General features: G+C 35.9%; 1 protein-coding gene across 1 annotated transcript; it reads left to right on the top strand.

The window, feature by feature from the left end:
* Positions 1–20,542: 20,542 nt before the first annotated feature.
* Positions 20,543–21,461, top strand: LOC129877610 (calcium-binding protein CAST). Its single transcript, XM_055953134.1, has one exon. The coding sequence runs from the start codon at positions 20,694–20,696 to the stop codon at positions 21,297–21,299; it is 606 nt and encodes a 201-aa protein (XP_055809109.1). The 5' UTR covers positions 20,543–20,693; the 3' UTR covers positions 21,300–21,461.
* The last annotated feature ends 233 nt before the right edge of the window (positions 21,462–21,694 follow it).

The following is a 21,694-nucleotide window of genomic DNA, read 5'->3' as shown; positions in this document are numbered from 1 at the left end:
ATGGAATAGCTCATTAAAACCTTTAGTAATTCAAATATGCAATAATTGTCCTTATAGCATAAATAATCCATTATTCATAGCATTTTATCATTCTTTTATTTTATAAGACTCCTTTTTGATCATAGACATTGGTTTCATAAATATTTAGTTGGAGTCAAAACTTTCAAGTCAAACTTCATTGAAAATATAGTAAAACTAGGTGGGTTCGAATTACTTCAACTTTCAAACATAAATGTAAATGAAATTATGCATAAATACTTTGAAATCCATCAATTAAAAATCATGCTTTAAACAACCACCATGAATTTCAAGAACCTTTAAAGAGATAAATAGAGAAATTACTTGCAAACCATCAATTCATACATATAAAATCATGTTGCATCAAAATAGACCAATAATCATTAGTTTAACCATGATTCATGCTATTAAGTAAAAATAAGAATTACCCATAAGAAAATATTACTTGAAATTAAGAGATTTAGTTGAAAGAGTTTTGGACTACATGGGTGGAAGAACCAATGGATAAACACCCACATAACTTAGAATAAAGCTTAAAGAAAATAAACATAATTTATCATATAATAAAAATACTTTAGGCATGAGGGTGGAAGAAATACTCTCATTGAAGCCTTACATACCTGGAATCCGAAGCGTTACTCAGAATCAAAAGACTTAATAAACACTCTTGAATCCTAATATTTTTTTTCTCCTCGGAGCATTTTGTATACTATTCGGAGTATATGAATCACCTGAATAATATTTCTACACTACTAAGAACTAAAACTATATTTTGAGAATGAGTAAAGGAGTGTATAGAGAGAAAAGTTGCTTGAGAAAGCTTGATGAACAAAATGATGAAATAAGTTGGGTATTTATAGGTGTGAAAGAGGGACCTAACAATAATTAAAATAATTATAAAGAAAAATCTGAAATTTTAATGGAAGATTGTGATGTCATGGGTGATGTCAAATGGATCTAGATCTTTCCATGGTTAGTAAGATGAATCTCTTTTAATGGAATACCCTTTTTCAGAGCTGCGTTTGAAAAAGATAACTTCCTCATTAGGATTTGGTGTCTCATATGAATTATTGCTCTAGAAGTGTACTTTCATGTCATTCAGGAATAAACCGATTTGGAGCATCCTAGAGTGAGATATGATTTTAACACTCCATTTCATCACAATACCATGTCTTACAATAATTAATTTATTTGACCTACTTAACTTCCGAAATTTAAAATATGATCTTCACAAAAGTTGCAAGTAATGATGTTTGGGTTATTCAAAAATTTGAATCACCTAATTTGGACCATCCTATTAAAAGTTATGCCCAAAATATAGAAGAAATATCATTTTCATCGAGAATTAGAACATCATATACAATGTTTTTTGGGGGTGTTACTCGTACGAAGGTTTGTGTCGGAACATGACACCCGATCTTTATATATGTCGAAACGTGACACCCAATTCCAATATCTGTCATAACATAACACCCGATCCCAATCATGCAACAACCATAATTACATTCAATATCCAATATTTTACCACCAAGAGCAGATTCCTCACACAACAGGCCAGCAAGTGATCATTTCATATATAATCTATCATGTTTCTCTATTTATATACACATATGCATATCATGAAGTAATTTAACAAGTATATGAAACGCATACAGGAAATAAAACCATCACCTACCTCGAATTCAAGCTTCAATAACTCTAAGATGCAAGAGCCTTCCCTTTTCAGGTTTTTTCTGCTAGTTCTTAGTCCAAAACAACTCACATATACACATGGGTCAATAAAATAGCCTAATTCACAAGAATTATAAATCACTTCTTACCCAAGGCCAAAACCCATGATCCTAACCCCATCATAAGGATATTTTCCACCATTAGTTTCCTATTCAAACCCTCCCCCAATGAATACCAGCCATAATTTCTAGGTTCTAGGAATCAAAGGATGAGTTTAGGGAGTAAAATCCTTACCTTAAGCGTAGAAATTCATGAAAAATTGATGGAATTCTTCCTAGGTCGACTCCTGTCGTTCTAGGAATTATTTTTGTCGAAAAATATCATTTATGAGGTTTTTTGCCAACTTAAATCGCGACTGTCCTGCGTTGACGGGATCCATCCCGCTCTGGCGGGCCCTCTCTAGCTGGATATATGGAAATAGTGAGCTAGTAGTTTGAGATCCAAGCCCCATTTCGCAACACACCCCCTCCAAAGACATATTAAAATATACCCTTTACGTCAAATTCAATTCCAGGAGTTTTACCTCACCTGACTCAAAATTAGTCCAAGTCTGCAATAGGCTATATTTTTTCAAAGTTACTATCCAAAATTTTCTGGTTCAAAATCCTTTTCCATTGGCCTATCCATAATGATGGGGACATGTCATTAAAATAGATATCAATTTATCCATCACTTATCTCCGAGTGACTAACTAGGGAAAACAAGGCTAAAGTAGAGATAGAGTAGTACCTATTTCGACGGACAGTTGAGGATACTTGTCTCGCATGTCCTTCTTCGTCTCCCAAGTAGCTTTCTTTACCGAATGATGTTTCCATTGAACTTTAACCATATTGATCTTTTTAGTCCTCAACTTTCGGACATCACGATCAAGGATTGCAACTGGCTCTTCCTCATACTGAAGTTTTTTGTCTAACAACACCGAGTCCCATTTGATGATGTAATCCCCATTTCCATGGTACTTTTTCAGCATCGATACATAGAACATCGGATGTACCTCAAAAAGCTAGGTGGGATGGCCAATCTATACGCTACTGGCCCTACGCAATCTAGCATCTCAAAAGGGCCAATTTAATAAGGACTGAGTTTGTTCTTTTTACCAAACCTCATTACCCCTTTAATGGGTGGCACTTTCAGAACTACTTGCTTACTAGCATCAAATGTCGTATCCATTACCTTACGGTCAGCATACTCTTTTTGAAGACTTTGAGCCACTAATAGCTTAGCTTGGATGCTCCCCACCTTATCTTGAGCATCCCTCACTAAGTCTATCCCCAATGGCTTCACTTCCCCAGTTTCAAACCACCCTATGGGAGTCCTGCATCCCTCCCATAAAAGGCTTCAAATGGTGCCATCTCAATGCTGTTGAGATAGCTATTGTTTCAAGAGAATTCACATACCCTAATGTCCCCCAAAGTCAATCACACATGCCCTCACCATATCTTCCAGCACTTGGATAGTCGTTTCTCACTGCCCATCTTTCTATGGGTGGAAAGGGATGTTGAAAGTGAGTTGAGTGCCCAATTCTTCATGCAACTTTCCCCAAAACTTAGAGGTGAACTTCATACCACGGTCTAAAATGATATAAAGGGGAACCCATGCAGCCTTAATATCTCTTTAACATAGATCCTAGCCAGCTGTTGCGCATTGTAGTCTATTCTAACCGGGATAAAGTGTGCTGACTTTGTCAACCTGTCAACCACCACCCAAATAGAGTCATACTTTCCCAAGGTCTTGGGAAGTCCCACTACGAAGTCCATGTTTATTCTTTCTCACTTCCATTAAGGAGTAAGCATTCTTTGAAGCAAGCCTACATGTATTTGGTACTTATGCTTTAACTGTTGGCAGTTCTGACACTTGGCAAAGCTATGTCTTTCTTCATACCCGGCCACCAATATAACCATTTCAAGTCTTGATATATGTTAGCCACTCCAGGGTAAATAGAGTATCGCGAACCATGGGATTCATACAGAATTTTCTAAATTAAGCCATCTACCCGGTGAACGCAAATCCTTCCCATAAAATGAAGCACTCCACCTGCATCAAGTGTTGAGTCTTGAGCCTTTTCCATCAACACATTTTCTCTAATTTCATTTAACTTAACATCTTCAAACTACTTGGTCTTGATCTCTTCTATGAAAGTGGGCCTTAGATCAACTCCAGCCATTATCCCATCTTTCTCTGAAATGCCTGGCCTCATGAACCTGGCCTCTAAGACCTGAATTTCCCTAGCCAGGGGTCACTTAAGGGCTCCCAAACAGGCTAGACTGCTAACCGATTTCTGGCTCAATGTGTCTGTCATCGTATTAGCTTACCCGGATGATACTGGATAGACTTAATAGAATGAGACTGTACATCCACATTCCAAATATGATCCAAATAGGCCAAACAACCTTTCCCCACCATTTTTCTAGACTAGAAAAGAGATATGACCTTAGCTGGTTTAGACTTGTACACTCCTTCCCACTCTAACATTTCCCTCTCCGGGATCTCTAGAGCCATAATTTTTTCATTACAATAAAGCACAACAAAATAGGGGAACAACCAAGTCATGCCTAAGATCATTTCGAAATCTGTCATGTCTAAAATTACTAAGTCAACCCAAGTCTGGTGTTGCCACGAAAGCGCACATAAGTGTACGTGGTCTTACAAGTAATAAAGTGGCTCCTTTCAGAATCGGATTATCGAACCCAAATGACTTTAATCAGGCGTGAGTAATACTTCCAATTGACTAAATTATTCGCATGTGTTGCAAAAAGTTGATTTCAATTATATTGTCTACTAATTTATTAAAACTAATATTAAGAAAGTGTTCATAAATTTAGCGAGTTGTGATCAAATGAATAAGTAATTCCAGGGTTGTAGCACTGCAAATTTTTGGTCTAACATACTGTCACCTGGCATTCAATGGGTCTTTCAATTACTGATTTACAGGGTTGATTCTAAAATCATGGTCTCTCAATCTCTAATTTCCTACGTATGTTGACAGCCTAACTACATCGTCGAGCGGGGATAGGCATGAACAACACACATGATTTAATCAAATTATCCTCTTTATTAATCAAGTATGGTGTATAGGTATGTATCACAGGTATCTTATACATGAATCATCCTAGGCAATTCTAGAACAAACACACTCCTTATATTCTATGTTCTATCTCATTTCCGTCTCTTGAGTTCTAGGTAGACAACTAATGTATTTTAATGATGATCAAACATTAAAATAGTATAAATGAGAATACAAGAGCAATTATATGAAGGACACCATTTTCAACCAAATAAAACTATAATAAAACCTTCATCTTGCGGCTGCAACCCTAGAACAAGGGATTTTAGCCGCTCATAGTGTTTGAAAGAATCCAAAACGTAATTAGTAGCATAAAAAACTAACTTACAAATGAAAGAGAAGAAGAAATAAAACCCTAGGAGAGTTCTCCATTCGTCTTCCTTCGTCAAAACGTCAATTAAAAATAGAATATTTTAAAATAAAATACAAGTAGACTATTTATAGCCTCGAAAAAATGCGAAGTTGGAATCCCTGTAGCGAATTCTGTGACGCAGACACGTTTCTGTATAGTGCAATTTTTCATTTTCTTCTTCAGCAGATTTTCCTCTATCCAGAACCAGGTCCACGACGTGGACCTGGAGCGTACTACACTGTTATGTCCAATAAATTTCAAGTGTTGGAATTAAATTACTGAAGCTTAGTGCACAAAGCGGACACACTCTAATGTAGTGTCTTTCCTTCACATTTGTTCCTAACTTCTCCTTTAACTCCACTTTCAATCCAATTATCTTTTAAGTGTCCATTCTTCCATATTTAGCCCTGAAAATGTCTAATCATGTTGTTTAGCTATATTCGTACACAAGTATTCTAAAAATGAATTAAACTATAAGAATTTTCTCTCAAACTCTACCATGAACATGGGTTTTTTGACTATTGGATGCATAAATGCACCCAAGATCATCTGGTATCCCATAAACATAATTGAACAGGCACGATACGCATGGGTGACTATGGCTGACTCTCCAACAGGGGTAGAAAGATGAATAGGGCATCTAGCATACCACATAGTGCATCAAATCTCAAAATATATTTCACAGACACATAAGAATAAGTAGAACCCGGATCAAATAAAATAATAGTCATCCAATCACAAACAAGAATAGTACCTATGATCACTACGTCAGATGTCTATGCCTTGATCTTGCATGAAAATGCATAAAAATAAGCGCGGCCATCCTGATGGGCTACTTCCCTTCCTGGCTGGGCTTCTCCTCGACCTGCATTACCATTACCTCGGCCCCCACGGCCTCTTGAATTTTCCCCTCGCCCACTTTGTGGATGTCCTCTACCATTGCTGTCCCCAGCTGTTGGTACCACTGCTTTGGTCTGCTAGGGTGATAAAATTGTTTCGCAGGGTGAGGACACTCTCTATGTATATGTTCCAGCTCTCTACAATTAAAATAGATGCGATCAAAGAATCGGCGGCTATCTGGGAATGATACTCCCTGACCCGCATAGGCCGAATACTACTGTAGAGTGCCCGAAAAACTGTCAGTAGAAGCAGGCATAACTGACTGAATTGTCCGAGCTGTAATTACCAACCTGCCTAACCCTCTAGAATAGGGTCCCTAGAAATTGCCTACGCTCTTGGGATTCTTAGCCAAAGCCTTGGCTTGGCCATCTCTTCTCACACCTTCCATCTTTTTCATAAAGACTATGACTTCGTTGAAACTCCTACATGACAAAGTCATATGGAAGGACTGCACCAACAACTTGGGGTTCAACCCCTTCACAAACAACCTGATCCTCTCCTTCTCTATAGTGACCATCTGAGTAGCATACCTAGACAACGCGTGAAACTTGGCCTAATAAGAAGTCACTGATAACCCTCCCTGCTCCAGTGCCATAAATACATCATTCTTTCTATCTCTCAAAGTACGGGACACATACTTTTCTAGAAACAAGGCATGAAATTGAACCCAAGTAAGAGGGGGAAACACTGTCGAACGACACTCTATATAAGCACTCCACCACTGCTTGACTTCACCCTACAACTAAAATGTCACAAAATCCACTCCATATTGATGCACTATACCCAGCTTGTGCAACCTTTCGTAGCAATCAAGGATGAACTCATAAGAATCTTCACTCTGTGTACCATGAAAGACTAGAGGTTTGAGCTTCAGAAACTTGGTGGGCATTTCATGCTCAGAATCGATCATCACAGGACCCATGAGGGGTATGAATAAGGCATCTGTGCCTACCCCCTCATCTACCAGCGATACTGCAGCAGCAAAAGGATGAGCAATCAGAGCTGGTGCTGCGGGCATAGTGGGAATAGCTCCAGTACCCACTCAAGAAAGTTATGATCTATTAGGCTAGTATGGGGTCCAGAGAGGGAGTACCAGTAGCCCTGGTCTAGGTGTATTCCTCGAGTTCCACATTCTCCACTTCCTTTCCAACCTCTACATCTCTCTCTAACTCATTCTGGAGAGCAATAAGGCCTCGTCTATCGGCAACAACCACAATTACATTCAATATCCAATATTTTATCACCAAGAGCAGGTTCCTCACACAATAGGCCAGCAAGTGATCATTTCACATATAATCTAGCATGTTTCCCTATTCATATACACATATGCATATCATGAAGCAATTTAACTAGTATATGAAACACATACAGGAAACAAAACCATCACCTACCTCGAATTCAAGCTTCAACAAGTATAAGATGCAAGAGTCTTTCCTTTATGGGTTTTTTCTGCTAGTTCTTGGTCTAAAACAAGTCACATATACACAAGGGTCAATAAAATATCCTAATTCATGAGAATTATAACTCAATTCTTACCCAGGGCCAAAATCCATGATCCTAACCCCATCTTAAGGCTATTTCCCACTATTAGTTTTCAGTTCAAACTCTCCCCCAATGATTACCAACCATAGTTTCTAGGTTCTAGGAATCAAAGGATGAATTTAGGGAGTAAAATCTTCACCTTAAGCATGGAAATTCGTGGGAAATTGATGGAATTCGCCCTAGGTCGCCTCCTGTTATTCTAGAAACTGTTTTTGCAGAAAAGGACCATTTCTAGGATTTTTTCTCGACTTAAGTCGCAACTGTCCCGCTCTGGTGGGATTCATCCCGCTCTGGCAGGATATGCGGAAACAGTGAGCTCAGAGTTTGAGCTCCAAGTCCCATTTCACAACACACACCCTTCCAAAGACGTATTAAAATATATCCTTCACGCCTAATCCAATTTTGGGAGTTTTACTTCCCGAATGCGATTCCGCGAAGTCGTAAATGCTTTGTATCGTCTTGGCCATCAGCTTACCCAATCAAATTAGAGATTTGATCCCCCACCATTCACAGGATCATCCTAGACCTCACCTGACTCAGATTCGTCCAAGTCTGGCCTAAGTCGTTACAATTTGTTCTTCAATTTTACATTGGTTTAGACAATTAAAATAAATACATACTTGTTTGGTTTGGCTAATAGATTTAAATTCGAAAATCTGGAAAAAAATCTGAAAAAAAACTGAGGTTGAAAAACTCGAGTTTTATTAGTTTGGTTTGGTTTATAGATCTAAAAATCCGACACAAATGGTTTGATTTGGTATTTAAAAAATCAGAACCAACTCGATCCATATACACTCCTACTTCCTCCATTTTAGAATAAGTGGTATTTTTACATTCTCATTTTATTTCAAACTAAGTGGTGTTTCATGTAATCAAGAACACATTAATGATATTCTTCCAATTTTATCCTTATTTAAATAAAGAGAGTATTATATAATCAAGAAATTACTAAAGAGTTATATCTTTTTCAAGGTAATTATTAAGCATAAGCTAGTTAAAATACATCTTAATTTTTAGGAATGAATCATTTTCTTAAGGGGTATGCCCAAGATAAAAACATCACTTATTTTGAAATGGAGGAAATATACTGCAGTTGTTTCAAAAAATTAAAACATTTATTATTTTTGAGAAAAAGATTTCTTGAAAAATGTTTTCCCTCATAGTCACTTTGATATGGTTATTTTTTGGGAAAATGATCTGAAATATACTTGAACTTTGACGAAAATTGATGTAATAATTTCAAACTTTGGGCGGGTCCTATTATCCCCTACACTATTTAATAGTGTATTTTAAAGGTATATTCATGCCCAACCAGACCAGTGCATGAATATACGTATGACGGGTGCATAGGGAACAAAATAATACTTTACGAGCCTATCATTAATTGCCACGTATCAATAAAGGTGAAATTTATTTTGTAATCTTCTTCTTTTTTTTGTAATAATATTCATTAATTTAAACCCATTTCTTTTTACCTACTTACCTAATTCTTCTTCCCCATAGCCATTGTTCACTCAAACACAAATCACCATTATAGCTCAGAGAGAAAAGCTTAACCGAATTATTCACTTTAATTTTTGATTATTTTGTTTTTCTCGTTTGTTCAATTTTTAATAGGGTTTCTAATTTTTTTACTCTAATTTCTGACATTTTTATTAAGTTAGCCATGAAAGAGGTAAAATTGGATTTGATAGTATTTGTTTTAACAGGGATACTCCAAAGTTGAATGAAAAAGTATGATACTTTCAAGGTTTATTTCTCCCTTTGAAAACTTCTTGGTCCAATAATAATCCAAGTAGAAATTCCCTCTTTTGAAAAAGGTCCATGGTCCGATTTGGTTGATGAAAGAGGTTTGGGAAGAGGAAAGGTTGGCAATTATTTCTTAAATAATACAAATTTTCCTTTTTGACCTTTTAATTTATCTAATGTCCAAATATATTTCTTAAAATTAATTAATTAAACTAAATTAACTAATTTAATTAATTAAATGACTTGTGTAAGACAATCACTTACGATTGATTGAGTAAGTGGTTCAATTGGGCACAAATATATCTTTAAAATACGCTATTAAATAGTGCAAGAGGGTAATAGGATCCGCCCAAATTTTTTGATTGTTACATCAATTTTCGTTAAAATTCAAGTATATTTCAGACCATGTTCCCTTATTTTTTATTGTTTGATTGGTTGTAACGTCGCCTTTAATTACCTTTTCCCCCTACCGGCCATTATTGTTACAATTCTTTATCCTTGTCTTTGTCATAAGGACCACTCAAAAATTGCAAGTGAAATGTGACACAGTCTAGAAAGCAAATTAAGATCAAAATGCAAGTCCAAGAAAAGTTAGAGAGTGACATTAAGATGCATTAATAAAAAGCTAAAAACATTAATTTTTACGCGTTGATCTTAGCCTGGAATAATTAATTATTTTCGTCCGTCCAAAATAAATGAATTTTTATTGTGTCACATAAATCTGAAGATACTTAATTAGTAACATTAATCAAAATGTAATTTTGTAAATGTTATTCTTTTGCTTCGTTTCAAATTCTTTTTAAAGCTAGCGATAGTTGAAAACTCCATTAAAAATATGAGTAGTTTTGAAATAATGATAAATTTATCTTTAAACTTTGAAAATACATTCATTTTGGTAATAGAAAAAGTGTTAGCAGTTCATTTATTTTGGACTAGATGCAGTACTTCCTCTATTTCATATTACTTAGCCATTGTTGACTTGACACACCATTTTAAAAAAAATTAATTAGAGGTGTATTCTTACTAAATTAATCTTATTAATAATGCTTAAAAATTCTAAATTTGACTACTACGTACTACTTTATGTAGTTATTTAATACTAAAAGGTCGTTTAATTTAAAGACAAGTTATGTTGGATTTAGTTATGTTGAGATTAGTGATGCTGAGATTGGTTATTCTGATACTATCTCTTAGTACATGTTTGGTTTGATTTGTTGTATTTAAAAGAATATGTATTGCATAATTTTTTAAGAATAAGTTGTTTGTTCATAAAGATACCCTCTATAAATGTAAAATATGTGAAAAGTGACGTATAAAAAAGGTTTGAAGGGGTATATTTTGTCTTTTTAACTGCTTTATCTAAGGATAAGTTATCCCAAAATTATTATTTCACTTAAAGGCAGGAATAACTTATTCCACTACTAATTAATATTAATCATGGAATAAGTTATTCCAAATTTTAAAACCAAATAAGAAACTAAAGGATAATAAAAATTTATCCTAAAATTATCTTCCTTCGTCCATCGTACGAAATGCGTTCTTTAGCAGGGGAAAAAGTAATAATACTCTCTTTATTTGTTTAAATGGATTAGTATAATAAAATATCTGTTTTTTGTATATGAGCCCTGTAAAATGAAACTGAAGGAGTAATTATTAGCTAGACTCTAGCCTACTTTTCTAGAGCCTCAAGTTATAAATAACACTAATATATACTGCCCCATCAATCATCTCATTCATACAAAATGATAGAACATACCAACAGTAGCAGTAGAATTTTAGAAATGGAAGTGGAATCATCATCAAATCCATTAGAGAGTAGATCATATAATGTTGTTGATTGTAAGTACGCATAAAGACATAAGAAAAAAAGGAAAATATGCATGCTCATTTTATGTGACTATATGCTTCTCTCTATAAACTATACTATCTTAAATTTCACAGTTTATAGGCCCAAGCGCCCTACCATCACACGCTCGATTCCGTGACGCTCGAGGACTTGGCCGTGTCTGTTGACACGGTCAGGTTCAAAGTCATTCTCAACATCACCATCAATGAAAACATCTCGATTAAGAATCTTAACAGGTAGAGATGAATTTATGATTTTAATTTAATGAGTTCAATGTTTTAAATTTCTTAATCTTAATATGAGAAAAAGGCTTGACATATTCCTCAATTTTGCAATATAAAGATGATATAAAGATTTAAGTTATTATGTACACTGACAATATAAAGATTCTTTTAATTTATATTACTAATGTCATTTAATCGATATATAATAGCACAAAAATTACCATTTTCACTATATTACTACTTAATGACAATAAAACAACAACAACAACAACAAACCCAGTATAGTCCAATCATGTGGGGTCTGGGAGGGTAGAGTGTACGCAGACCTAACCCCCACCTTAAAAGGTAGGGCGACTGTTTCCGAAAGACCCTCGACTTAAGAGAGAAGAACAAGAGAGGAGAAACAAGGAAAACAAGACATAGGTCAGTAGAGCCAAGCATATAGCAAACAATATAAAAATATGAATAATGAGAGCGATAAAGTCAGGGTAGGAAAGATCGGGGATAAAGGAGCATTAACTACTATAGATAAAATAGGATACCCAAAGTAAACTGGGCCAACTAATATAAGCAGTAATCCCATGCAAAAATCATATGTTAATAAACAAATGAGCCCAACTGCGACTACTATGGAGAAAAGATAGGTCACCTAGCCCACTATCTTAGTCTGAGTCCTCCACAGCCTCCTCTCTAAGGTCATATCCTCGGTGAGCTGCAACTGTGCCATATCATGTCTAATCACCTCTTCCCAATACTTCTTCGGCCTCCCTTTGCCCCTCCTGAAACCGTCCATAGCCAACCTCTCGCACCTCCGCACTGGAGCATCTGTGTCTCTCCTCTTCACATGCCCAAACCATCTTAGTCTCGCTTCACGCATCTTGTCCTCCACCGATGCCACTCCCACCTTGTCTCGGATATCTTCATTTCTAATTCTATCCATCCTAGTGTGCCCATACATTCATCGCAGCATTCGCATTTCCGCGACTTTCATCTTCTGAACATGTAGTTTCTTGATTGGCCAACACTCTGCCCCGTACAATAGAGTCGGTCTAACCACCACTTTGTAGAACTTGCCTTTGAGTTTTGGTGGCACTTTCTTGTCACACAGCACTCCGGAGGCGAGCCTCCATTTCATCCACCCTGCACCGATACGGTGTGAAACATCGTCGTTGATATCCCCATCTTCCTGTATAATAGACCCAAGGTACTTGAAGCTTCTTTTCTTTTGAATGGCCTGGGTACCAAGCCTCACTTCCCCGTCAGCCTTACGCGGCAGGCCACTGAAACTGCACTCCAAGTATTATGTCTTGGTCCTACTCAATTTAAATCCTTTAGACTCCAACGTTTGTCTCCAGCCCTCCAGCTTGTCGTTGACTCCGTTGTGAGTCTCGTCAATCAGGACTATGTCATCCGCAAACAACATACACCAAGGCACCTCACCTTGTATTTGTCTTATCAATTGATCCATCACCAGGGCGAATAGAAATGGGCTAAGAGTCGATCCCTGGTGCAACCCCATCGTAACAGGAAAGTGCTCCGAGTCCCCTCCTACCGTCCTTACCCTGGTCTTAGCTCCATCATACATGTATTTAATCGCTCTAATGTATGCCACAGGTATACATTTCGCCTCCAATCATCTCCATAGGACCTCTCTTGGAACTTTGTCATAGGCCTTTTCTAGGTCAATGAATATCATGTGTAAGTCCCTTTTTCACTCCCTATACTGCTCCACCAATCTCCTTACAATATGAATGGCTTCTATAGTCGAGCGGCTCGGCATGAATCCAAACTGGTTCTCTGAAATTGACACATTACTCCTCACCCTCATTTCTATCACCCTTTCCCACACTTTCATAGTGTGACTTAGCAGCTTGATACCTCTATAGTTGGTGCAGCTTTGAATGTCTCCCTTGTTCTTGTACATGGGAATGATTGTACTCCACCTTTATTCTTCCGGCATCTTCGATGTCCTGAAAATGACATTAAACAGCACAGTCAGCCACTCCAATCCTACCCTACCTGCATTCTTCCAAAATTCCCTAGGGATCTCGTCAGGTCCGGTCGCTTTTCCCTTGCTCATCCTACGAATAGCTCCCTTAACCTCCTCAACCTTTACTCTTCTACAATACCCAAAGTCGCGCTGCCTATCCAAGTGCTCCAAGTCTCCCAACACAAAGTCTCTGTCCCCTCCTTCGTTCAAGAGTTCGTGAAAGTATGACTGCCATCTCTGTCTAATGCTGGATTCCTGTACCAGTACTTGACCATCCTCGTCCTTGATGTACTTCACTTGATCCAAGTCGCGTGCCTTCCTTTATCTTACCTTGGCAAGATTAAATAGCTTCTTATCCCCTCCTTTGTCCTCTAGTTCTTCATAAAGACGTTTAAAGGCTGCCGTTTTAGCTGTCGAAACTGCCATCTTCACCTCTTTATTCGCCATCTTATACTTTTTCCTGTTCGTTCACTTCTCTTCATCATCCTTGCTATCTACCAACTTTACATATGCCTGCTTCTTTGCTTCTACCTTTCCCTGGACTTCTCCATTCCACCACCAATCCCCTCGGTGCCCACCATGGCGGCCTCGTGAGACCCCCAGCACCTCTCTAGCTGTTTTCCTAATGCAGCTGTCCGTCCTATCCCAAATACTGCTCGCATCCCCCCTACTATCCCATGCCCCCATAGCCATCAGCTTCTCCCCCATCTCTAGGGCACTAGACAGAGTCAAACGACCCCACCTAATCCTCGATCGGTCATCCACGACCCTCTTCTTCTTCTTCTTCCTTCTTATCTCCAAGTCCATGACCAATAGTTTATGTTGGGTCGTAAGATTCTCACTTGGTATGACCTTGCAGTCCTTACAGAGGCTTTTATCATCTTTTCTAAGGAGCCAGAAGTCTATTTGTGTCGCCGCCCTCGAGCTACGAAAGGTTACCAGGTGCTCCTCCTTCTTTGGGAAACTCGAGTTAGCCACCCTTAAACCAAAAGCTTTTGCGAAATCCAGGAGTGAGGCTCCTCCACTATTCCTGCACCCAAAGCCAAATCCTCCATGCACCTCGTCATAGCCCGTCGAAACAGACCCAATGTGCCCATTGAAATCTCCTCCTATGAATAGCTTCTGAGTAGGCAGTATACTGACCACCACTTCGTCCAAGTCCTCCCAAAAGCGCCTTTTTATCTCCTCGTCCAACCCCACTTGCGGCGCATAGGCACTAATAATGTTCAAGGTGAGCCCTCCAATGACTAACTTAATCGTCATCATCCTATCATTGGTCCTCCTAACCTCTACCACCTGATCTCTAAGCTCGCTATCTACTAAGATCCCTACTCCATTCTTAAACCTCGACTTACCTGAAAACCAAAGTTTGTACCCATCCACCTCCTTAGCTTTAGGTCCTACCCATTTAGTCTTTTGGACGCAAGCTATATTAATCTTCCTCTTCTTAAGAATCTTAACTAACTCTATGGACTTTCCCGATAAGGTCCCAATATTCTAAGACCCTACTCTCAATCTAGAAGCTCCCTCAGCCCCCTTAGCCCTCCCAACCCTGGCCTTCGATCCCAACCGAGAACATGACCCTAGTTTACCATCGCTCACTAAAGCCATAAAAGCAGAAATACGCTATTGAAAGGGTACTCTCAGATAAACGGACGATCAATAGTATAGCACAAGTTAGCAATTGTTTAATAACAGTGAGATAGGTACTTAATTTGGCAATTCAATAAATATTTATAGGCTAAAATATCGGAAATGGGCTATTGGAGGTACCAACTCCAAGTTAGTAAAACCTGTTCACTGTCGAAACACTGTTCACTGCCGGAAAAGTACTGTTCACCGCCGGAGCACTATTCACTCACCGGAAAACTGGATACAAATATATGGTCAGCCTCGGAATGCAGAGGCGACCACCCTGGGAGAAAAAAACGAAGTCGAAAAATGGCCGGAAACTGCCACACGCGGCGGCGCGTGTAGCGCGTGGCGTCGCAGATCTACGGCTTCTGGCGGCGCGTGACAGCGCGTGGCTGAGCAGATCTCAGAGGAGCTAACTGGAGTTTGCTCGCCTGAGTGTTCCGCACCTCGTGGTGTTGTTGGTTTTGGCAGCAAGCGCAGAACAACCGAACCAACTTCTAACATTTTAATTCCGTCTCTGCCAAGAGAGTCAGTTTTCAATACGAAGGCATCAACCCTTATATCGTGTACGGTGGCAAAGAAATAGCAGATGTACACATTCCGGCGGGGAAGATCGGGGCACGGATCACGACAACTATGAACTTCACGTTGATCGTAATGGCGGACAAGCTATCGTCGAATCCCAATTTGTTTTGGGACGTGGTTGAAAAGGGGATGTTAGAGTTAATTGTTTACGGGAAAGTGAAGGGCAAAGTAAAACTAAATGTGTTGTTCAAAATCAAGGTTAAAGCTTCCTCCAAATGTGATTTGTCCTTGGATATCCGCAACGCAACTCTGGCTAACCAATCTTGTCACTCTAAGATTAAGTTTTAGATTTTAATTTTTGAAATTTTAATTCTATTATGGATTCTTTCTTTATACTAAATGTATTTTAAAAATAACAAAGGTATGTCAGACTCTTTTCCCTTTCAATTATACTCCTTTTATTTCATATTAACTGAATTTTTAGGACTTTTTTCGTATTTCAAAATAAGTGAATTGTTCAAAGTTCAAGATAATATTTGAACATTTTTCATTCTTGCCCTTCATTTATATTTTTTAGGTGTTAAGTTTAAGAGAATTAATTGCTTATATTTGATTTTACTTTGAATTATTTCTATTTTCAAGACTAGCATGACAATTACTAAAAGGATAAAAGTGAAAAGTAATGTTCAATTTATGTCCTAAACTTTTTTTCTTAATAAGTGTACATTGTCTTACAAATTTAGTTAATATGGAATAGGGGGAGTAGTATTATTCTCCCCACTCCCTCCCTTTTCTTTTTTTTTCTTCTTTTGTGGTTATTTTCTTAAATACTAGGGGTGTTCACGGTTTGGATAAAAATTGATCCAAACTGAAAAATCAAACCAAATTGATTAAATAAATCAATTTTATTTGAGTTTGATTTAACATTTTTGAAAAATCGATAATTTTTTGTATGATTTTGATTTTGTTCAAGAAATTCAAAGAAATAACCTACCCGGTAGATTATATACATATATTTTATAATTATACATACGTAATATATTATTTTTATGAACATTTTAAAATATCTTATATATGTTTCTGTTAAAATTTAGTTATAGTTTATTCATAAAAATAAAAATACTCAAGACAAGAATATTTATTTATTGGTGTCGTGTATATGAGTATCTATGATAGTTCTTGGTGCGATTATGAATGCCACTGTCTCTTTCTTGTCTAGGCCAAAGTGGTGAATTTACATCTAGCCATACTAACTATTTTTCTTTTTGAATAAATTGTTATTTTTTCCCTTTTAAATAAATCATTTTTTTTATTTTGGCATATAATTATAATTGAATAATCAAACAAAATCAAACCGAAAGTGATAATAACCAAACTAATAAATACATATTATATTATATTATATTTAATAATTTAAAATTAATTGAATTAATTTTAATTTTGTTCAATAATCCAAATCACCTCGCAAACACTCCTAACAAGCACATACATGATACAACCAAAAGAAAGGCAAGGTCCTCCTAACGGAGCGATCACATATTTGCAAGCACCACAATTAAAACTGTAAGGTAGTACTCCATTTGTCCATTTTATTTTTTCTAACATTGACTTAGACATATTTGTCAAAGAGTATAATTAGAATGATAATTTTACTAAATCACTCGTTGAATATAATAAATTTAATATTTTTAAATTATATTAAAAAATAATGTTATTAAATAAGAAAAATAAATTAGGAACAAAGTGATAAATAATTTATTGATTTTTAAATTAAATAAGTAAAAATGACATCTATTTTTAATATTGTAAACAAATAAAAATACACTAGAGAAAATAATTGTCACATCTTTTTTTTGCACGCTCTTTTAAATATTAAAGATAGAATGAAATAAAAATAAAAAATATTTTGATTTTGTGATAAGTATTTTGGGACAAGTAGTTTTAAATATCCTTGACAATTAATAAAGGATGGAGGGAGTAGTCCTTCAGTCTATTTCCATTATCGTGCTTATCTAAAATAATTATTGTTTTAAAAAAGTTTTAAAATAATTACTTATTTTTTTTCACCTAAATTAATATAATAATATTAAATTAAATTAAATAATGATAAATATAATTTAATTTAATTATTATTTTTTAAAACCTGGAAAATAATATGAACAATAAAATAGAGAGAAAGGAGTAAAATTTAATGAATAATGAAATGTAAAGTGATTCCAAGAAAAACACATTGGTGCACGCCATCTTAGAATTCAAAGCTCATTACATTGATAAGGTCAATTATTGACTCAATCCTTTCTTATTTTTCAAAAGTTGGGAAAGATACCCTAACTTATTGTAATGGTTACTATTAGACCAATTCATTATTCATCTCTCACCCAATTATTCTTGGAAATCTCATTAGTCTCTATCTCTATTCAGACTTTTTAATTAGTACTCCATATATTGCAACATAAGGTGTTTGCCGGTTGACTAAAATAAAAATTAAATTAATTTAATCAGTTTTTAAATTCTTAAAATCAAATCAAACTAAATATAACATACATTTATCGATTAACTGTTATCGATTTTGATTCAGTTTGGTTTGGTTATTCTCTTATTAATCATACACAAAAACAAAAAAGATCCAATCAAAACGGAATAAAAGTGACAACAATCCATTCAAAACGAAAAAAATAGTTAGAACGACTGACATTACATAACTTTCTATCACTAAATTTACCGTGAATAAAGCTTCAAATTTACCATTTTGACCTAGAAGGAAGAGACAGTGACATTTCTCGTCCTACCAAGAATTACCATAGACATTTATATACACGAAATCATAAGATAAATGTTCTCGTCTTGGACATTTTTACTTTCATAAATAGATTAAAAATAAATTTTGATAAAAACATATATAATATCTTTAAAATTGCTTAGAAAAATAATCTATTATGTATGTATAATAATAAAATATATGTATGTAATTTTTCGGTTAGGTTCGATTATTTCAAAAAAAAATCAAAACCAAATTAAATACTATCGATTTTAAAAAATCTAAAATCAAATCAAACCAAACCCAAATAAAATTGATTTATTTAATTGGTTTGATTTGAGTTTTCAATTGGATCAATTTTATCCAATCTGTGAACACCCCTAATTGAAACAAAAGATAAATTTGAAACAAAAACAATAAATTTATTTTGAATAAAAAAAATTACTATTATTTTTTCATCATGTTGATATGGGAGGTTTCGTGCATGCATGCAACAGTAATGAATTCAGAAAAGACATAAAGTTACCATTAGAATTGTCTCTTTTTTTAAAAAGACATCTTGATTTTGCGGATATCCTATAACACCCTAAACAATTTTAAAGTAATATTATTGCCTCATTTTTCGATCAACCCCACTTTAAAAAAAAAGTGATGTCACGTATCAATTATTACGTGACACGCATTAATTTAAATTAACTTTGTGTGAAGTCATATCATGTTGAAGTTATTGAACTGTGATCTTGTTGAATATCGTTGAAGATGAGATTGGTTAACTTATTCTGTATTTGTGTGCTTGTTATGTTGAGTTTACTTGTCTATCGTCCGCTTACTGGCTAACAGCGTGATCCTATCAGTACACCGTTGCTTTTATATACTGATACTACACTTGCTCTGTCTTTTGTTGAGTACAGGGCATATTCAACCGGCTGCGGATAGACCTCGCCTAGAGGAGTAATGATCTTGTTTGAGTCCAAGGGTGAGCTATTCTGTCATGCTACCGTGGACTCTCTCATCTATTCTAGTCGTTCTTTCGAGACTTAGATGTTCAGACATTTGTTATTCTTAATAAACTCCTTTGGGAATTGCATTTCCCTTTCTAGACTTGTTTACTTTTAGAGTTTTGATACGATGACTTTTAGTTCCTAGGATATTTCCGCATTTTCAGTTGTTGTTTAGATTATTTTCTAAGTTTATGGGGACTTAGTATTATTTCTTGATTTAATCTCGCTTCCGCAAATCTTAGATTGTTATATTTCATAAGTGTTGTTAGCTTGAGTTGTAAGAATGATTCTTCCACCGAAGGATTAGTGCAGGTACCAGTCACAGTGGGTCAGGATCGTAACAGGTATAGTGGTTGGAAGTAGAGATATACCTCTGGGTGGTGGTGGTGACGACTAACAATTAGTGGTAGAATGAAATTGATAACTACTGGCGGCGGTGAATGCAGTCGATATTTAATATGGACTAGCGGTGATAATTATCAATAGTGATTAGTTGATGTAATAATGGTTGGTGGTGGTGATTGCAAATGATTGTTAATGAGGACGACGATTGATTTTGGTGATTGACGGTAGTGGTGGTTGTGGTTGACTGAGGATGGTGGTTATGATCAGTATGTTGTGATTGATGGTGGTGGTAGTTGTGGGTGGTGAGTGAAAGTAGATAAAGTAACGATGGACCGTCATTTTTAATGATGTTAAAATTTTATTATAGATCTTAATCATCAGACCTATTGAGTAGTTATAATTTAAGAAAAACCAATGTACTTAATGATTAAGATCCAAATCTTGAAAACAAATAAACTTAATGATTGAAATCTAAATGATTAAGATTAAAAATTTCATTAAATACAAAAAAATTGAGGCCTAAATCTAATACTCCCTACATTCAATTTGATGACTTGACACGCATTTAGAAAAACAAAAGACTTTGAATTTTTGTGATATTATATTAAAAATATATTGAATGTACCAAAATATTCTTTATCTTGTAATTTTAATATAAAGAATTAAAATTAAATCGTTGCCATAAAAGAAATAACACCTTCTTTAAAAAAAAATAAAAATATAGTACAAACAAATTAAAACTTACGTTCAACATGATAGAACTATTACGCGTAGCACATGAGACAAGTCAAATGCGCGGCATCTTAATTAACTCATGATTCATGTTCATGCCCACTCTCATTTTTAATTTTAAGCCCCGCCACCCATCATTGCATTATCTCCCACACTGTCAACTGCTTCTACGACTACTCACTATATTTATTCATATTTTCCTCATGATCTCCATTACTTCCTCATAACTTTTTTTGCGAAACAAAAATAGTTTTAATCGATCGATCATCTAAAGCAAGCCGATGGGATCAGTAGCAGATGACAATAAGGATGAATGTAAACGAAGTCTTACCAGGGGAAAACTCAAGCCTTCTTCCTCATCGTCGTTTCGTCTTCGGAGCCCCAGCCTGAATTCCATTCGTCTTCGTCGGATCTTCGATGTGTTCGACAGAAACCACGACAGTTTGATCAGCGTGGAAGAACTCAGCCAAGCACTCAACCTGCTCGGATTAGATGCCGATCTATGCGAGATTGAGTCTATGGTGAAATCATACATCAAACCAGAGAATAGTGGTCTTAGATTCGAAGATTTCGAATCTCTACATCGCTCTCTCAACGACGTCTTCTTCGGGTCAAAATATGAAGATAAGCTCGGGTTGGATCAGGATCCGGATCCTGCACAGGATGAATCGGATCTGAAGGAAGCGTTTGATGTTTTCGATGAGAACGGTGATGGTTTCATATCGGCGAAGGAATTGCAGGTGGTACTAGAGAAACTTGGATTGCCGGAAGGCAGTGAAATTGATAGAGTGGAGTTGATGATTTCGTCAGTTGATCAGGATCACGATGGCCGCGTCGATTTCTTCGAGTTCAAGGATATGATGCGCACTGTTATTGTTCCTTCGTGATTTTAGTTTTTTCTGTATGCGAAATTCTGGGCGACTGAAAAGTGTCGTCACTTTCAGGCCGGTTATGTTTACTTGTTTTTTGTATTGCTCAACAGTTGTTTCCTGCCATCTTTGTATCAGACATCCTCATCTATAACGTGAAAAAAATATGCATATCCGGAATTTGTCTATTCAGTGGAATCATACTTTGATATGATACGAAAAAAATAAGAAATTATTAGATAAATTTTTAAATCCCTAAATCACTAATTCAATCTATAATCTTGTGTTTAAGGTACTAAAATTTTTAAAAATACCTTATATATGTTACGAAAGAAAAGTAGTGTATGTTTCACTTTCTTAAAGGGATCCATTAATGGCAAATTGTCATGACTATCTCCATCTTCATAACTTTT

The sequence above is a fragment of the Solanum dulcamara genome, chromosome 12 (assembly GCF_947179165.1).
Source record: "Solanum dulcamara chromosome 12, daSolDulc1.2, whole genome shotgun sequence".
Lineage (NCBI taxonomy): Eukaryota > Viridiplantae > Streptophyta > Magnoliopsida > Solanales > Solanaceae > Solanum > Solanum dulcamara.
Note: the sequence above shows the minus strand (reverse complement) of the source record. Positions and strands in the feature narration are given on the sequence as shown.